Here is a 19,175-nt window from a genome sequence, read left to right as displayed (position 1 = left end):
ATAAGATTCGCTGATGTCCAAAACATTTTCCATGATCCTCCTAATCAAGCTCTTCTTTATGACGTAACCAACAGGGACTGCTATAATCTGCTCGATATGGGAGACATTGGCCAACCCTGGGGGCGTACCATTGTTTTTGGTGGGACTGGCTACCATCCTGCTCATTGTCCATAAAAACGCATGTGTCTCATGTCTTGTATTCCTTTATTTGAATATTAGATCATCACTATACCATGGTTTCTGCGTTTCCCTATCCTCTCTTTAACCATCACCATTACCATCATTACTGATTATTTTATTATTATTGTTATTAATTTATTATTACATATTGAAGTTGTTTTTACAACCGTGGCAAAGTGGCTTATGATTTCATCTCAAACGCCTTCTTATCCTTTGGCAGAGCCAAAAAAAGAGAGACTGAAATGGCTAGTCCTTGGCAAGCAGAAGCTATGTTACAGGACTAGTACCGCATCTGACCATCGTGGGTCCTCCTTGAGGGATTTTTTATTCAACAGCAGTATGTGTTCTTTGCGCGACGCGATGACAAACAGTTTCACGTCCCTCGTTTGGCGCCAATGAATCCCCTCCATCGATCAAAGCTTCGATGTCCTCGTAAGCTTTGTGCTTGAATACCCATAGTTGCACCCTCCTTCCAGTTGATTAGTTCCACCAGACCAAACACGCCCGTTCGGATAGTGCAACATCATTTACTGATTCCTCCCGCGTAGACGCAGCGCCTTCCTTGACAACATCTGTGTAGCTTCTGTTGGACTCATTTGCAGAAACATGGCCGCCCTGTACGTCTACTGACAGATGTACAGTGATCTTCCCATGCACCAGTGAAACCCAACAATGGAACTTCCGTGGGTCCGAGACTCTTGCTCCCTCGCTTGCATCATCACGATCGCTCTCTCTCACCACCATTTTTCCTCTTCTTGAAGGTCACACCCGCACCTTGAAGCCTCTTTGCAGATCGAACGTTCCTGACTTTCTCTGGGGATAGGAGTTCCTTTGACAACTTCTCATTATACAGCATAGAAGCTTGATTGACAAAAGGAAATGTCATGGGCTGGAAACCCTGATCTTCGTTTTTGCTTGCAACTTTGGGTGCAGGCCAAACTACGATTCAATGTAGGTGTTGCATATGAAGCCTCAAAGAACCTTGTAGCATGCTACGGTATGGGACCTGTGCAGAAGAGGTGTGTGGATACTCAATCACGTGGCAGCAACATTCCATGTGCCCCGCGACAAAGAGAATGAAGGTTGCACTCAAGTAGTCCTTCATTGAATGAAGGTGCACACTTAAGAGATGATTTAGCTGAACTCGTGGGTTATGAACCCCTAGCTAAAACTCATAAGGGCAGGTCATCTTATTCAAATCCGACTCGGTGAGCGTATTTAGCATGGTCAAAATAGCAGGAATCGACCATTAGATTATATTAGTTTTTATGTAAAATAGGACATTTGGGGAGTTTTTTTTTTCAAAAACTGATTGTATTGTCCTTGAAAAATGGTGTGCTTCTCAAAAGGAATAACAGTTTACCAAAATTCCCTAGATATCCAAAATCTCTTATTTCTGACTTTTTAAAGATATTTTTTTCTTTCATACAAATGAACCTAGTGAGGTTTGCATGATATATAGGTACATTTTATTTTAGGAAGTTCACAACCTTTCAATAACAAGAAGATTGGTAGGATCATTTTGTGGACCTCATGAATTTCACATAAACAAATTTACAAACCTAATTAACTTTCATCCCAATAAAAGAGATTCACATATCAAAAGTATGCATATTTTGAGGTTGGCAACCCCCTATGCGAACCCCTTTTAACTGAAAACCCTTTGAGCCTTCACAAATATAGTATGAACTTCATAAAAAATAGTACAATTATAACCTTCGTGAAGATACCGTACGTACGAACCTCCTTTAAGTAAACTCTTCATGAAGCTTTGCAAATATGTGATGACATTTGTAGTCACTTGTTGTGAATATATATATCACATGTTGGCACTCTTATTAGACCTTTGTAAATATAGTACTACCTACACAAATATAGTATGACTTTTGTTAAGAAAATTTGTGCACCTCCTTTAACTAAACATTGCTCACGTACATCCATAAATTTTTGTTGTGAATGTCTATACCTTTGCATGTTTGATGATTCATATGCAAGGTCATCACAGTCACTTTTTTTAATATTTTTGTTTGTTTGTTTCTTGTTATAACCCTAACCCTTTTTCCTATCCCCTTTGCACAGATTCATGTGAATTCATCTTGCAACATTTGGATGAGGTTATGATATCCTTTTAATCAATTTGTTGGTCTTCCAGTTAGGTTGAAAAGTGAGTTCCATATATATAGAGTGATTGGCAGCTTCTCAATCCAATGCACAAAAAACATAAAAAACATGAAAAATTATAAAAAAATACAAAAATTACATTCAATGGCACTTTCAAAGTACCGCTAAAGGTCCCAGAACGCTCAAAAGTGTTACTTAAAAACAAAATAAAAAATATCAGGTGCATCCCCTTGAGGCCCTTAGCGACACTTTAAAAGCACCACTAAAGGTTTTTAAGTAAAAAAACATGTTTTTGCATGTTGACTATTTATCACGGTGAGTGCGAGTTGAGCTGCTATATATATATATATAATACAACCATGTAATGTTCATCTATGATTGTTTTTATAGATGATTTATGTATGTTTGCCTATATTTTATTTAATATTTGGCACCCGTTTTTTCATTGAGGGACTTTTTCATAGATATATATTTTGTTGGTGTTATATATTATTTATGTTTGTTTTCTTATAGTTTATTTAACATTTGATAGTTTTGTCTTGAGGCAAAAGGGTTAGGGTTGACTATGCAAAACATTTAATTAGTGTTATGGGGTTGAGATTAATTGTGCACAAGCATTCAATAAGGGTTAAGTTTTTGTAAGTAATTGGTTTTCAGAGTAGATATTGTTGGTAGTTGTTAATTGAATGTATGAAGGATACATATATGGTTTTTTTGTCACATGTTATTTTTACTAGATGAATAATATGTTATATGATGAGTGTAGGGAGTTAATAATGGCCTTTGAAATGGTTAAAATACACTATCATATCATAACACTGATTGCCTTAATTAAAGATCTATATTGGTCTCTAAAAAATATTAGCTTTAAGGATTTTATGGCTTTGATATCACGTAAAACAAGATATGTAAAAGAGTTATTGAGCCTCTAGTATAGTTATTTTTGAAACGTATATAGCTGAAAAATATAAATAGATATTTTGAATGATAAAGATATAGAATCGATCTTATTTAGTAGTGATGTTTCTATTTTTTCTCATGATGAACCAAGTTAAGAGGGACAAGAAATGGTGTGAGGCCATAAGAGTTGGAATTAAGGCCTTTGAAGAAAATAACAATAGATCATCACTACCTTACCCCTAAAAAGAAAGTCATTGCATCCAAGTGAGTTTTGAAAATAAAATATAGGTTTGATGGCTATATGGAGAGCTATAAAGTACATCTAGTGGTCAAAGGATACACATAAAATGAAGGATTAGACTATCATTACACGTTTGCACGGTGGCAAAATTGGTTATCATGTGATGTTTGCTTTCAATAGCTGTTATATTTAATTGGCCATTATATCAAATGGATGTTAACAATAATTTCTTGCATGGCGATTTAGATAAAAATATATATATGAAATTGCCACTTGAATGGATTAAAACAGATATCAAGACACGTCTAGATATCACTTGCTCTGTTCACATATTTAGTTTACGCATGAACCGCGTCGGCCACATTGTGATGCAGCTATGAAACTGCTTGAGCGTTTGAAAGGAACCCAAGGAAGAGGAATTCTTCCTAGTGCCAATAGAAAAATATAGCTTTCTTGCTGTTCAAATTCAGACTGGGATAACTGTCCATTCACAAAACAATCCACAACTGGATATTGCAGTTTCCTTGAGGATAGCCCTATGCCAAGAAACATGCTAATCTCTCTCTCTCTCTCTCATGTGGTTTTTTCTTGAGACAAAACTAGGAATGAAAACAAACAAGACCGACTACCAAGTATAGGGATTTCTTTGGCTAGTTGTTGATATATGTGCAATAGGGCGAAGGAACCCATTCACCAACTATTTGTGGCTGCATCCGTGTGGAGGCATGTTGCTATTAAATTTGACAGTAAATGTATCACTTCAAGGGAGCTTAACCAAGAAATCCAATGGTGGTTTTTCTCAAGAAGGTGGATATCAGGTAACAGCAAATTTAGGGTCAAGCGGTGAAGGGCTTGTTACCTGATATACACCTTGAGGAAGAGCTTACTTTTGTTGAGCCGTCCCAGAAGCAAGTGTCAATTACCAGCAGCAAGAATAAGCGGTTCAGATCTTGGCTCCATCAAACCATTAATGGCTCGCGAAGTGTTTAAGCAATGTTTTCATCTCCTCTTGTGTGGCAGGAGCAGTTAGTGCACGTCACCTTGTGTTGGGAAGTTGCAAGTTTGAATCCCTGTGATATAGTCAGATAGGAGACCGTGTCATTTGGAGGAGAGCAGATCAGGTGATCTGCCAAATCACTTTAAGTGATTTGGTATCCTCACCATCCACAAATGGAATAAAAACCATTGGCACCTGGTGGGATGATGCAATGGACGGTGAAGATGTCAAATCACTTTCTTAAAGTGATTTGACGGATTACCTGATCTGCTCTCGAAAGGCATTGTCCCTCTGATCGGTTTAACTTGAGTTTCTTGTAATAAGAGGGAGGGCCTTATTTCTCTCAGCTCTGTTATGAACAAAAGAAATTAAGACAAACAAGATACGCCCAGATAAAATAAAAAATTAAAATTATGAGAGAGAGAGAGAGAGATGTTACTAAGAGCCCTTCAGATTCTGTCAGACAAACTAGCCAGCTAACTAAAGAAGTGATTTTTATTGATTAATTTGCATCCCCAGAATGATGCGCACAAATGGCCTCTTGCTTCAGGGGTGATGCTCAGTATAAAGTTTATCTAAACAATAATTCCATAGAAATTATTCACTGGTAAAAACAGACATGATTTAAGAATTATGGAGGATCATATCTTACAATTTCACAATAAAGACTGGGGACCCATAGCTAGGCTCGGCTCAGTTTGGTGAGTAGATCATGTTACCTTGTAAATTGAGATTGTAATCCTAATGCCATTTGGTTTTTCTCATTTTCTTGTTAGGCATAACAAGCCGTGTAACGAACAGGATCAGTTCAGCTTGTTTAGGCTTATTACATTGGGCTTCACAGCAATGTTATCAGAGTCGGCTTATAAACCAAATCATTTTTCAAAACCATTCAGAAAATCGGCGCCTGCAGTGGGTCTGAACAGAACCATTTTGAATCGATCTAACATTTTGATTCTTAAAAAATAAAAATAAAATCATAAAATTAAAAAAAGGAAAAATTATAAAACAAGGAAAATATAGAAATGAAGACGTGTAGGGTCCAATTGAATTATAAAATATGCATTTAATGCCTAAACAATATAGGAACCAATAAATATCATAATTATCAAAAAAACAAAACACAAAAGGAAAACCAAGTCAGGCTGATTCTCAAGAAAATTGGAGTGCCGTTTCGACTCAATTCTATTCCGACAACACTGATTCGCAGGACTAATATCATACATGCTAATACTAGCTCGGATGCATACTATATCTGAATTCGCACCTAAACCCGAAAATGGTTAAGAGTAACTCCAAAACCTGTGCACATCATCGATCCAGACAATCGCAGCAACATTCACGGCAGCATCAAATGCTACTAGAATCATCTACCAACATAAACAAATGCAGGAATAGAGGGCAGGTAGACAGCAACAGATAATGACACATGGTTATTTGTGGTAGACGAGCTAATGCAAAAGTTAACGCAAAACAAGGGATATGAACTTGATCAATGACTTTAATACAACATGCCCGTGGAATTTACAACACTATAATGATAAATGTCCGCAATCAACATTCCCACATTCAGGACAGCACAGTCCAAGCAACACCATGAACCCTATGGTCCTTGCCAAACGTATAATTATTTTTTCATAATCTTTTCTTAAAGAATTCCTTGAGCCACCTAAAAGAAAGACTATTATGCACGTATGGTTGGGAGACCATGCCAACGAGTATGAGAGTGTGGACTAGTACCTCCTTCATTTGAACTGCAATTCCTGTCAGTAGCAGTTAGAGCAGATACTGTCAGCATAAAAAAGAATGAGGATGATGAGAACAGTACAAAAAGATTAATGAGAATGGAGAAAAAAAAAGTTGCACTATAATCATATATATTGCTCGCCTAGTGCAGTTGGATGTACCAGACAGTAAGCACAAGAAATGCTGAAATAGCTGTAAGGTAAATTGCAAAACAAAAATCACAAATATGACTACTACTGCATCACTCGCACACATGCATGTAGGGCCTTCAACAGGTACGGTTTGTTTGAAATCAGGGTTTACCCGAATAACCAGTCAGGTTCCAATACCAGACAGGATTAAGTTGCATCAAGAAAATGAATCAAACCCGTCCTGTATAATTTCAGGAAAATTTAAAATGAATATTTTCACCAAAAAGTATACACAAAATACTTGCGTCTGCCAGGTTGGATAGGATACCAAACAAATTATATCCCAAACCCAACCTCTGTTACTCAAGTTGGCTTGGCATTGACACAAATAATGCTGAGTCTCATGTCCATCACCAGGTATTCTGGGTCAGGTGCTACACGCACCCATGCAGGAAAGCCACCTGCACAGCTACAGGCCTACAATGCTAGCATGAACAGAGCACAATGCCAAGCATGTAGTACGGAATGAACAAATACAACTAGAAATTCCAATGCTCTACGCCTATGGTTAGTAGTTTGTTTTTCTTTTCCTTAAATGACAAAAACATGGAGCAGTCTAGAGCACGTTCTAAAATATGATGAGATGGCCAGCCATGTCAATTGAACAAGCCACCACCAATAGCTTTAAGGTATGTTTGTTTTGGTCACACTTGTGATTATGGAAAACAATGACCTAGACAGTTTTGTTAAAACTGTATTTATGTGGGTTCCAAGAATCAATAATTGGATCTTAACATCAAGTATTATAGGAACACAAGGTAGAATAAGCTGAAGAAATTGTAATATCTGAAGCAATGCTAATAAGCTTTTTTTTTGTGTGATGAAGAAATATCATACCAAAGTTGTACAAAAATGTTAAAGTATCTAGCAGAATGACAATGGTGCTGTAGAGAGAAAAAGAGACTATTTCCACCAAAATACATGGAAAAACAGCAGATAGAGAGTATAATGTATAAAAGATGCCTTACAGGAGGATAACTAGGCATGTATAAGACTTGCCTAGGCTGACCTATAAACATCTGCTGCCCGTACTGCCAATAGATAAGTAAATGTTAAAAGAAAAAAAATTTGCAACAGAAAGAACTTAAATGGACGTGCAGGAGTTTGATTTATAATTGCAAAAATGCATTTCAATCATAAACAAATAACCCAAGATTCCACAAGTGCAAAGCTGGTGTGTCATTTTCATAAGATACCATAGGGCCATTTGGATAATATCCTTGAGGAGATGGCATTGGTGCAGCCTGGGCATTGTATACAATGGGCTGATGCCCCCCAAAGGAGTGACCAACCTGTAAAACATGGTAACTGTAAATTTCAGCTTGAAGACTAAAGTTGTATAGTGATGAAACAAGACACAAGCTTAAAAAAAATTATAATATTTGTGGGGTCATGAATCACCCCTTTGTTTTTTTGTGAAATATACACCACAATAGAAACACAGTTCTATGTCATCCTATCAAACCCCTCAGTGATTAGATTTCATCTACAGGCATAAGTTCTCCATAAGCATTTTATGAGGAATTCTTAATTTAGAACACCAAGTATTTCTGGAAACAGCCAAAACAACCCAACAAAAAGCTTCATTCAGAATCTCTAATTGTTTTCTTCCAAAGCATATAAAATAGAAAAAAAAAGGAGGAAGATGTAGGTCACAACATCTGGGCACTTTTACAAGGCTGCGGTTTTAGCAGCTAACAGATACTTAGTCCAGATCATAGAGAACTATATTGGTTCAGTTGTTATCAATTTCCTAGTTGGATGGTACATTGTCACGGTCATTACATTTGATTGGAGAAAATGAGATTGTCCCAAAATTGTAACTCTTATTTGTCCATATTTTCTTCCCAGGTTGAGATGGGTCATACTCTGCCCATTTAGGTCCTTTATTGTTTGCCATTTTCTGACCTATGATCATCACTATGCCAATAATTTGTGTGAATTGTGAGGTGCTAATGGTTTAATCATATGAACAAACTGCATGGGGACTATAAGTTAAGTGGATGCCTATGATATTTTGGAGTTTGCAGCATTGTTGCTCAGTGGAATGGACATTTCAAAGGTTTACTTGTAACCCAAGTTGTTGCTGGCTTCTGTTTGTGACTGACATTTCTTTTTCTATGGCTGCTTCCCATAAGCTTCACATATTTAACAGATATTCTAGATCCATTTAAATTACACTAATGAAACTTAGTGGATCCATTATTCATATTGGCCTTTCATGAATTATGTCAATCAGGGACAAAGAAAAACTTTGGCACATGGCTTGATAAAAGGATGAAGAGACATTATCCAATAACTTCCAACAAGGAACCAAGAATGATCATTATTTATGTTTTAGCAGAAGATATGAGATCAAAGTCAAATTCCAAATTGCCCAAGGTGACAAGGTTTTGAAGGAGCACTATTGCACCAAAAAATTGAAAAAAAAAATACAAGACGTTTTAATTCTTTTATACAGAAGCTTTGGGATGATATCTTATAATGCATGGATCTGGTGTTCACAAATATTATTTGTAGGCATTTAAGTCTTATCTTGTCAAGCATATGAACATATAAGAACAGAATTTGGATTCAATAATTTTCATATGGTGCATCAACCTGAGTTTCATAGAGGGAATGGTATGATACTGCATAGGTCTACCCTTAGTGGAGCTAATGGCTGAAGACAGTCAGATAATTCTCTTAGCAAATATCTTTTAGTGATACTGTGGTCTTGGCTACTAGATCCTCCACAGATCATGATAGGAGAAAGCACATACCAGCAAGTCTGGAGTCCTGTATGGATATGCATGACACTACATGAATTGCATCTGACATAGGGAACTAAGGCATATGAAAGACTATGCTACAGGAGGAAAGTGTCCTATGTTGAAGAGGAGGCTAATATTGTCCATAGTTGTTGACTATCATAGGCTGCCTTTTACCCTTTTAATGTCTTTTGTACTTCTTGAAATCATGTAAGGGCTTTTTTGTCCTAACTCAAAAGTTTCCATAAACTTAATAAAAGGAATTAGAGGAGTCGAGAAAGTGTGCTCTCTCTTCTCCCTTTCTTCGTCTCTCTCTCTCTCTGTTCCTCATCTCTCTTTCTCTCTCTTATCTATCTATCTTCTCTATCTTATACATTCTTCATCTGTCCGTGATTGCAAGAGCTAGAGACTGATTTGGGTGCTGAACATGGTATCAGAGCAGCACCCAGGTAGCTGCCATGCTGACATCAGCATGTGACATCACGCACAACCTACCTGGGTGGGGTCCAAGCCAGAATTTTTAGGGCTTCCGTAGATCAGCATTTTTGCAGGTTTTTGAAGATTTTTTCAAGATTTATGGTGTTCATTTGCCCATTTGCAGCTGGCAGATGGTTGGAGCAGGTGCGTTTTGGTCCTAGAAATATTGTTTTGTTGTACATGCGAATGTGGTTGCTGAGTGGATTTGGAGATGTGTTCAAGATTCAAGTGTGACAAGGGGGCAGCAGCTTGGGTATGCTGTAAAAAGGTGTATAGAACAGATGCATTTCCATTGGGATTATCTCACGTTCCACATCAGATCATGCTGACACTTTTCCTGCAAGCATCTCTACACAGAACAGTTTCTATGTGTGGCTTGTACAAGAGTCCGAGAGCTTGAAACCATCCCAATTGCATCCAAACTGTTAAAATGTAAAACTGTACATATATGTATATATAATAATATTATATATATATATATATATATATAAATACATTTTTAATTTCTTTCTTTTCTGTATTTTTTTTCCTTTATTTTTATTTTTTGTCTTTATGTCATCTAGTTCAGTTTGAACTAGAATGACTGTTGCTAGTCAAGTCCTGTCCAGACTTGACTAGCAATAGAGCTGTTGGACTGACACATTCCAACAGCTCTAAATAGAGCTGTTGGACTGTGCCCAACAGCTCTATTGAGTCCTCTTTCAGCTGTGTATATAAAGGGGTGCAGCCCCTCTTGTATTTTACTCCAATGCTTCTTAAGCAATTGGTTTTTCATATCAATAAAGAATACATTTTTATTTTTATTTTGTTTCCAGTTATACCCTTTTTAAGGGTTATGCTTTAGTGTCATTCTTGACACTTGCTCTTGTTAATCAAAGCTCGTGTTTCGAAGATCCCCATTTCATTTCATGGTATCAGAGCCGCGGAAGTACTAAATCTTGAGGAAAAGTTGCCTCGGTTTCCGTGCCCGTTTGCAAAAGTGTTCGCCACTTGAAGAGAAGTGTTTTATCACTTCATTGGAGAAGATTTCACATCTTGTTGTATTTTTTTTTCTTTCTTTCTCATTTTCCTTCTTGTTTCTCTTCTATCCCTATTCTTTCTCTCCTTGTAATCGATGGATGACAATGATAAAGTCACCATCATGCCTATGAAACTAAGCGATACGAACTATGTAACATGGGCTTCAATCATGAAGCACCATATATGGGGAAAAGGCTTATGGGGGATTGTGGATGGTTCCGATTCGGAACCTAAGCTATCTCTTACTAAAAAGGAGGGAGATAAAGACGTCCCTCTATCGAAAGAAGAGAAAATCAAGGCTATTGCCTCATACGAGAAGAAATGGAAAGAATGGAGAATATCTCATGCGAAGATAATGTCATGGCTTATCAATAGCGTTGACATTAAAAAATGCTCAAGTCTTGCCAAATTTGATCATGCCGATAAGGCATGGGAATACCTTAAGAATATGTATTCCCTTAAAGATATTGCACACATGTGCAACCTCCAAGAAAAAGTTCGAATGATGACACAAGGAGACAAAACTATTCGTGAATATTACAATGGGTTGTCCGAACTTTGGGAAGAACTTTCCCTTTTAGAACCAAAGTGGCATTGTGCCGAAGACATCGAGCTTCGTCAGAAACAACTCGATGTTGAACATTTTTACCAGTTTATCACTGGATTAAGGCCGGAATTTGAAACCACTAAATCGGCCCTACTTCACCGGGGAAAAATTCCTTCTATTGTTGAAACTATTGAAGAGTTAACAATGGAAGAAAATCGTCTCCGAAAAGGTTCTTTAAAAATTGAAGATGATTCCGTTTTAGCCGTGTCTAGACCAGGGAATCATGTTCGATCATATAGGCCTCCTCACTTTAACCGACAAAATGGTGACTATGATAAGAAGAAAGTTATTTGTCATCACTGTCATGAACCGGGACACTACAGGCCACAATGTCCCAAACTTAAGGAGCTGAGAGAAAAAAGAGCTGCAATTGCTGGATCGGAGCCTAAAGATCAGGATGCACCAGTTTCCCTGGCCCAACTAATGGAGATCCTTCAGCCTCTCATCAAAGGTGCCTCTTCCTCATCTGAAGCTTCAACCGGCGCAGCAGCCTCATCTTTTTCTGATTTAGGTAAAATTTCTTGGCTTCTTGACTCTGGTGCATCTTTTCATATGACCCCAAATAATCAAAGTCTATCCAAATGTGTTAAAAATAAAACAAGTGTGTCAAAGGTCTTTACTGCTGATGGGACTTCTCTTGAAATAGAAGGAATAGGAGATTTTGAAAAAATTTATAAAACAAAAATTTTTTTATTCCAGAAATTAGACATGTTCCCAAATTAAATTTAAATCTTTTATCTGTATCTCAAATTTCTGATTATGGGTGTAATATTTCTTTTTCTTCTCATGGTTGTTGGGTACAGGATCGCCAGTCAGGCAAGCTGATTGGGGAAGGCCATAGAGAAGGAGGACTCTATCACATGGACTTTTTGGAAATGCCGAAGAAAGCTTTTTGTTATAATATTCAAAAAATAGAGTTGGAACTGTGGCATAAGAGACTTGGTCACCCACATATAGCCAAAATCCAACATTTTCCAAATCTAGGGAATTTTTGTAACTCTGAATCATTTGATTGTAAAGATTGTATTCTCGGCAAAATGAAAAGATTACCATTTCAGAACAGAACCTTTTTCTCTTCAAGACCACTTGAATTAATACACTCGGATGTTTGGGGTCCTGCACCAGTAATTTCTAAAGGAGGATTTGTTTACTATGTTATTTTTGTCGATGATTTCTCCCGACATACGTGGATGTACTTTCTCAAACATAAGTCTGAAGTATTTTCATACTTTCAAACTTTTCATAATATGGTTAAAAACAAATTTCAAAATGATATTACTATTTTTCGCACAGATTCAGGGGGAGAGTTTTTATCCACAGATTTTCAAAATTATCTTAAATTGCATGGCATCACACATCAAAGATCTTGTCCTTATACACCTCAACAAAATAGACTGGCAGAACGAAAACATCGCCATATTATAGAAACCACTAGAACTTTATTAATAGCAAATAAAGTCCCTAAAGACTTTTGGGCAGAAGCTGCCTTAACTGCCACCTATCTCATTAATAGGATGCCATCTTCTTCGTTACAAAATATCACTCCCATTGAAAAACTTATGAACATTTCTCCAGACTACTCTAGATTAAGAATATTTGGGTGCAAATGTTTCATATTTACTGACAAAAATGATAAACTTTCCCCTCGTGCGATTCCCTGTGCCTTTTTAGGATATGCTGAAAACCAGAAAGGTTATAGATGTTTTGACTTCAAAAATAATAAACTATATGTGTCTAGAAATGTTTCCTTTCTTGAAAAGGAGAGCTTCTTTGATTTTAAAAAATTAAAAGACGTCACTGAGTACTCCTTTTTGCTAGATCTAACATCAACATCTGGTAAATATGACCTTGATTGTAACTTTGATGATGATCCAAGAATTATTGATCTTAATGTTGAAAATGAAGAAGTTCATAGAGATACTAGTATTCAATATTCCAGGCGACAAGAGTCTAATACTCCATGTGCACTTGAGAAATATTCTAACATTCCAACTAGACAATCATCCCGAATCTCGAGGCCTCCAGAAAAGTTTGTATCATACGAGTCTTTCTCACCCACATATAGGGCAATTATTGCATTAATTCACTCATATGAAGAACCATCCACATATTTTCAAGCAAAAAATGATATCAAATGGATAGAAGCCATGAAAGTTGAATTAGATGCACTTGAAAAGGCTTCTACATGGAATATTCAAGATCTTCCTCCAGGGAAGAAAACTATAGGATGTCGATGGGTTTATAAAATTAAAACCAAGAGTGATGGTACTCTTGAAAGATATAAAGCCCGTTTAGTAGCCAAAGGTTATGCCCAAGAATATGGGATTGATTATGAAGAAACCTTTGCTCCGGTGGCTCGTATGACTACTGTCCGAACCTTAATTGCCTTAGCTTCTATCAAAAAATGGTCTATTTTTCAAATGGATGTCAAAAATGCTTTTTTAAATGGAAAGCTAGTTGAAGAAGTATATATGGAACCCCCTCCTGGTCTAAGTATTCCTAAGGGTAAAATCCTTCGCTTAGAAAAAGCTTTTTATGGACTTAAACAAGCACCAAAAGCTTGGTATGATAGGTTTAGTCGTGTTATGATTGATATTGGTTTTCAATTCTGTTTAACTGACACTGCTTTGTTTATTAAGAATTCTGATGCAGGGATCATTGTGCTTCTTCTCTATGTGGATGATATGATCATCACCGGAAGCGATAAACAGGGAGTTGAAACAATCAAAACACTTCTTAAATCTCATTTTGAAATGACTGATTTGGGCTTGTTGAGATATTTTTTAGGCATTGAAGTTGCTTATTCTCCTAGAGGATATTTATTATCTCAGACTAAATTTGCTTTTGATATTGTTTTCAGGTCTGGTATTACTGATGATAAGAAAGTTGACACTCCAGAAGTTGTTAATGTTAAAATGAAGGTTGATGATGGAGAACTTCTTGCAGACCCTACTCCTTACAGACAGCTTGTCGGGGCACTTTCCTATCTATCCATTACCAGACCAGATATAGCACATGCTGTTCATACAGCAAGTCAATTTCAACATGCCCCTACTTCTGTTCATATGGGAGCAGTCATGCGTATTATCAGATACATCAAGTCCTCTCTTTCACGAGGACTTTTCTTATCTTCCTCCTCTTCTCTTGATTTAATTGCATATACTGATGCTAATTGGGGAGGTGATCCCAATAACAGACACTCAACCACTGGCTTTTGTGTCTTTTTAGGGGAATCATTAATCTCGTGGAGGTGTAAAAAGCAGCAGAAGGTATCTCTCTCATCCACCGAAGCTGAATACAGAGCCATGGCAACCACGACCATGGAAGTAGTTTGGCTCCGACGACTGCTTGCTGACATGGGAGTTGAAGCAACAAAGGCTTCACAAATGTGTTGTGACAACAAAAGTGCGATCTACATTGCCAGTAACAGAACATTCCACGAACGCACCAAACACATCGAAATGGATTGTCACTACGTCAGAGAGGAATATCTACACGGGATAATTGATCTGCCATATGTCACTTCAGAATATCAGTTAGCAGACCTCTTTACAAAGCCTCTCGCTGCTCCCCGATTTCACTTTCTCTTAGACAAACTTTCGCTCATTGTACCGTAAGTTTGAGGGGGAGTGTTAAAATGTAAAACTGTACATATATGTATATATAATAATATTATATTATTATATATATATATATATATAAATACATTTTTAATTTCTTTCTTTTCTGTATTTTTTTTCCTTTATTTTTATTTTTTGTCTTTATGTCATCTAGTTCAGTTTGAACTAGAATGACTGTTGCTAGTCAAGTCCTGTCCAGACTTGACTAGCAATAGAGCTGTTGGACTGACACATTCCAACAGCTCTAAATAGAGCTGTTGGACTGTGCCCAACAGCTCTATTGAGTCCTCTTTCAGCTGTGTATATAAAGGGGTGCAGCCCCTCTTGTATTTTACTCCAATGCTTCTTAAGCAATTGGTTTTTCATATCAATAAAGAATACATTTTTATTTTTATTTTGTTTCCAGTTATACCCTTTTTAAGGGTTATGCTTTAGTGTCATTCTTGACACTTGCTCTTGTTAATCAAAGCTCGTGTTTCGAAGATCCCCATTTCATTTCACAAACAACTGTCTCACTAGATTTGGGAATATGAAATGTTGATACGTCAAAAAAATTAGTGGGATTACAAAGAATCAAAGTGGTATATAACAAGATGTATATTGAAAACTTTTGACCTTAGAAAGAGAAAATTCTGCTCCATCAGCTTTTATGAGTATAAGCTAGCACATTCTTCATTCATATAACTGGCTTGTGGTGTACTATGCAAGGTAAAGTGAAGTTCCACATTTGATGCCAAATGATGAGCAATTTGTCATGGGTTTTCAACTATTAAATAGAATAATTTCAAAATGATTCTTGGGGAAATAATTGAATGAGTAAAAGTGAAAGATAATGATGCAAAATCCTAGTAAGGAAAAATTGCAAAATCCTATTTATATGAGAGAGAGAGGCTCAGGCTTTGTCAATGATAATCATCAAGGAACCCACCTATGAAGAAAGGAAGATGGGTGCACTTAATTTGAGTTTTGCTGAGCCCAATAGGAAGGAAGACGGTGCACTTAATCTGAGCTTTGCCGAACCCAAGAAGAAGTAAGAAGTTTCTTCAACAACAACATGGGCATCAGCAATGCCACAGCCACTTCCCAACTGCAGGATGAGCAGTTGAAGAAGCCTGAGAAAAGGTATGAGGTGACTAACTTAAGATCAAGAGGCCTAGAGACTTAGTTGTCAAATGCGCTAGGCGAAGCCTAGGCGGTGAGCTCCTAAAAAGACTAGGCGGGGCCTAGGCAGTACCCCAAATAAAAAAAACAAAAAAACACACAAAGTATGTAAACAAACTGCTAAAATTAATAACAAACATATATACAACACAAAATCAATCAACAATAAGCAATAGACAAAACATAACATGTCGTCGAACACTGTAAAGAAATTATATTAAATAATCTGATAAAATAAAGAATAAATAAACAATTGAATAAACAAACCATACAACTAACAATGTGAATGAACAATATAAAAAAAATAAAATCATGTAAACAAAAAAAAAATTAACAAGTCAACAATAGACATAATATAAGCTCAAAGTTTTGTTCTATACACTGGTTAATAAGGAGCTAAGTTTGAGGTGCCTGCTTTGAGGCATCCAATAATTCAAAGAAAGAGAAAGGTCAAAACTGTCATGTTTTGTAATTAATTATCAAGGTAAAGAGTTATTGGCCATTAATTAGATGTAGACTAACAGAAGCAGACAAATGGCAATTTCTTGAAACATTGGGCACTTTTAAAACTCGAGTAGACGTAATTTCTCAATACTTTAAGAATGTATAATGTAAACTACCTTTTTGTTACTATTTCTTGCTTTTTTGTTAGTTTTTCTTGTTTTCTTTTCTTATTAAATAACAACCTAGCCTCCATAGTTTAGGTTGCAGGTCTTACCCATCCTCCATTATATACTGCTGGTATAGAATGACTATTAATTAGATGTAGACTAACAGAAGCAGACAAATGGCAATTTATTCAAACATTGGGCACTAAAAGTTAAATTTTTTTAAACAAGTGATTAAACATAATTTCTCAATACTTTAAGAATGTATATGTAAACTACCTTTTTGGCTATTTTTTCTTGTGTTTTTGTTACTTTTTCTTGCTCTTTTCTTATTAAATAACAACCTAGCCTCCATAGTTTAGGTTGCAGGTCTTACCCATCCTCCATTCTATACTGCTGGTGTTGAGCATCTCAAGTGAAAATATAAGCTGAGAGCATTTTAATTCATCACAGCTTGAATTCAAACCAAGATATGAATTCCTAGATCCAAATAGATCCTGATCAAACTTGAGAGAGAGAAAGAGATGCAGATATGGATTGGGAGAATGACTTGGTTGAACCAAGTCAGACTTGGAAGTTGGAACTAGATCTGACGTATTTACAGATAACCAGTTTGGGATATGGTGTGCACCAACTTATTTATGATGTCAGCAAAATTAAATCAGAAATATGGTTCAACTTGGATGCAATTGCAAAACTACTATACGCTTGATCTTTGACTAAACCCAGATGGAGATCAAGTTTATCAAAGATGTTCCCCAAAAAGGCTTCTAAACATAACATTGTGTACCCAACACAACCAGAGCATTTGCTAGCAAGTAATAATACGTATGATGTTAAACAAATGGACAAGTCTTAGATACAGAACAGTGGTCCAATATGAAACCCTAAATTCCTGTCAACCACAGAATTTTGTTACCAGATCCACCAGCAACAGGAATTTCCAAGAAAATATTTTTTTTGGTTACTTGTTTAAGTATACAGTGTGATTCTACTTGAAGATAACAATAATAGATTACTGTCAGCATTAATTTCTTGCAGATGATAATCCACTTGTAACATTCCTCAAGACACCACAAAAAGCAGAAAGCATATCGTGCACATAACAAATGACAAAAATCAATTGAATTTAAGATCTCACCTCTAGGCCGATTGGTAGGCCATGCATATGTGGAAAAGAAGATACATTAGTAGGCAAATAAAAAGAGCCATCAGATACAGGAGCAGTAGGTCTTAAGGGAGTCACAAATGGGTTGAAACTCTTTGCATTAGGGTTCAGCTTAAACTCCTAGATCATGGCAGGAACAAAGAAAACAGGTTAGTAGAACATTCCCATTAAGCTTCCGCAATTTCATATGAGAGAGAGAGAGAGAGAGAGAGAGAGAGAGAGAGAGAGAGAGAGAGAGAGAGAGAGAGAGATTGTCACCTTGGCATGAGGATTTAATGTTAATTTTTCTGAAGATAATGAATCCACTGATGAGCTTGGAGACAGTGCAGGACGACTTGAAACAGAGGCAGAAGGCACACACTCAGAAGTGGATGATGTTGAACTCCCAGTTCTAGACCAACTATTCCCAACTTGAACAGGCAACCTTTCCTTTCCAGATGCCAGAGAATCTGAAATCTCTCCCGAAGAACATGAGCTTTCTGGATTTGTCAGGGTGGACAAATCATAGTTATTGTTAAATCCAATTGGCATCATTAATGAAGAAAGGGGAGAATATGAAACAGCATTGGTATCAAAGAAGCACCACAAGTATATATACATATATATATAGAGATAGATAGATAGAGATAGGGAATGGGGACCGTCCTACCAAAGGAAGGTCCAAAATCTACAACTGATGACGATCGGCGGCGTTCCTTCCCTAATGATCGAGTTTTTCATCAATCAGACTTTACATATTGGATTTTTCACATTCATTTAGTAAGCCACAGTTTTAGATTATGAATTTTAGATATTTAGATGTGTTTTTAAAAGCGCTAAAAATCGACGACCCACAATACTTTGTATTATAAAGTTTTTAAATGTATTTTGAGCAGTCGATTTTTCACATTTCGAAAAACATGTCTAGATGGCATATAGTCTTCGTGCAAAGCATATTTCTTACTAAATAAATTATAAAGAACACATATATATATATATATATATATATATATATATATATATATATATATATATATATATATATATATATATATATATATATATATATATATATATATAGCCACCTGTATTGTTAAAGGTAGTTTCTTGGTGAGGGTATTTCTTAGAGAGTTTAAAAATTGAAAAAATAAATAAATAACAACAAAAAAACTAAGAAAATAATAAGTTTTGCATTATTTTCTTTCAAAAATATAAATAAACATGTTTTAAAGGTTTTAAAATATAAAAGAAACAAAAAAATAGGAAATGAAAACCTTAAAAAAAAATCTCAAAAAATATCAGAATATTATCGCTATATATATATATATAATGATAGGGTGCACTAAGTGAACTTGCTCCCTATTGTGAACCATTAGATCTTAGAAAAAAGAACATGTATTGAATTTGTT

General features: G+C 36.2%; 1 protein-coding gene across 2 annotated transcripts in view; it reads right to left on the bottom strand.

Moving 5' to 3' along the window:
* Window positions 1–5,902: 5,902 nt before the first annotated feature.
* LOC149841069 (polyadenylate-binding protein-interacting protein 3-like) overlaps window positions 5,903–19,175 on the bottom strand; it is a 23,377-nt gene continuing 10,104 nt past the window's right edge. Inside the window, exons 4-8 of one of the 2 annotated variants that reach the window (XM_090003572.1) lie at window positions 18,046–18,266; window positions 17,761–17,907; window positions 7,573–7,668; window positions 7,345–7,407; window positions 5,903–6,202 (exon numbers count right to left, since the gene is read on the bottom strand). In XM_090003572.1, coding sequence (XP_089859698.1) covers window positions 6,185–6,202; window positions 7,345–7,407; window positions 7,573–7,668; window positions 17,761–17,907; window positions 18,046–18,266 — 545 coding nt within the window. In that variant the 3' untranslated portion in view covers window positions 5,903–6,184. The remainder of the gene's footprint in view (window positions 6,203–7,344; window positions 7,408–7,572; window positions 7,669–17,760; window positions 17,908–18,045; window positions 18,267–19,175) is intronic. The other variant, XM_090003573.1, reaches the window with a different exon arrangement.

The sequence above is a fragment of the Nuphar pumila genome, chromosome 4, assembly GCF_984573655.1.
Source record: "Nuphar pumila chromosome 4, dmNupPumi1.hap1.1, whole genome shotgun sequence".
NCBI lineage: Eukaryota > Viridiplantae > Streptophyta > Magnoliopsida > Nymphaeales > Nymphaeaceae > Nuphar > Nuphar pumila.
The sequence above is the reverse complement of the archived record's forward strand: the minus strand, read 5'-3'. Positions and strand labels throughout refer to the sequence as shown.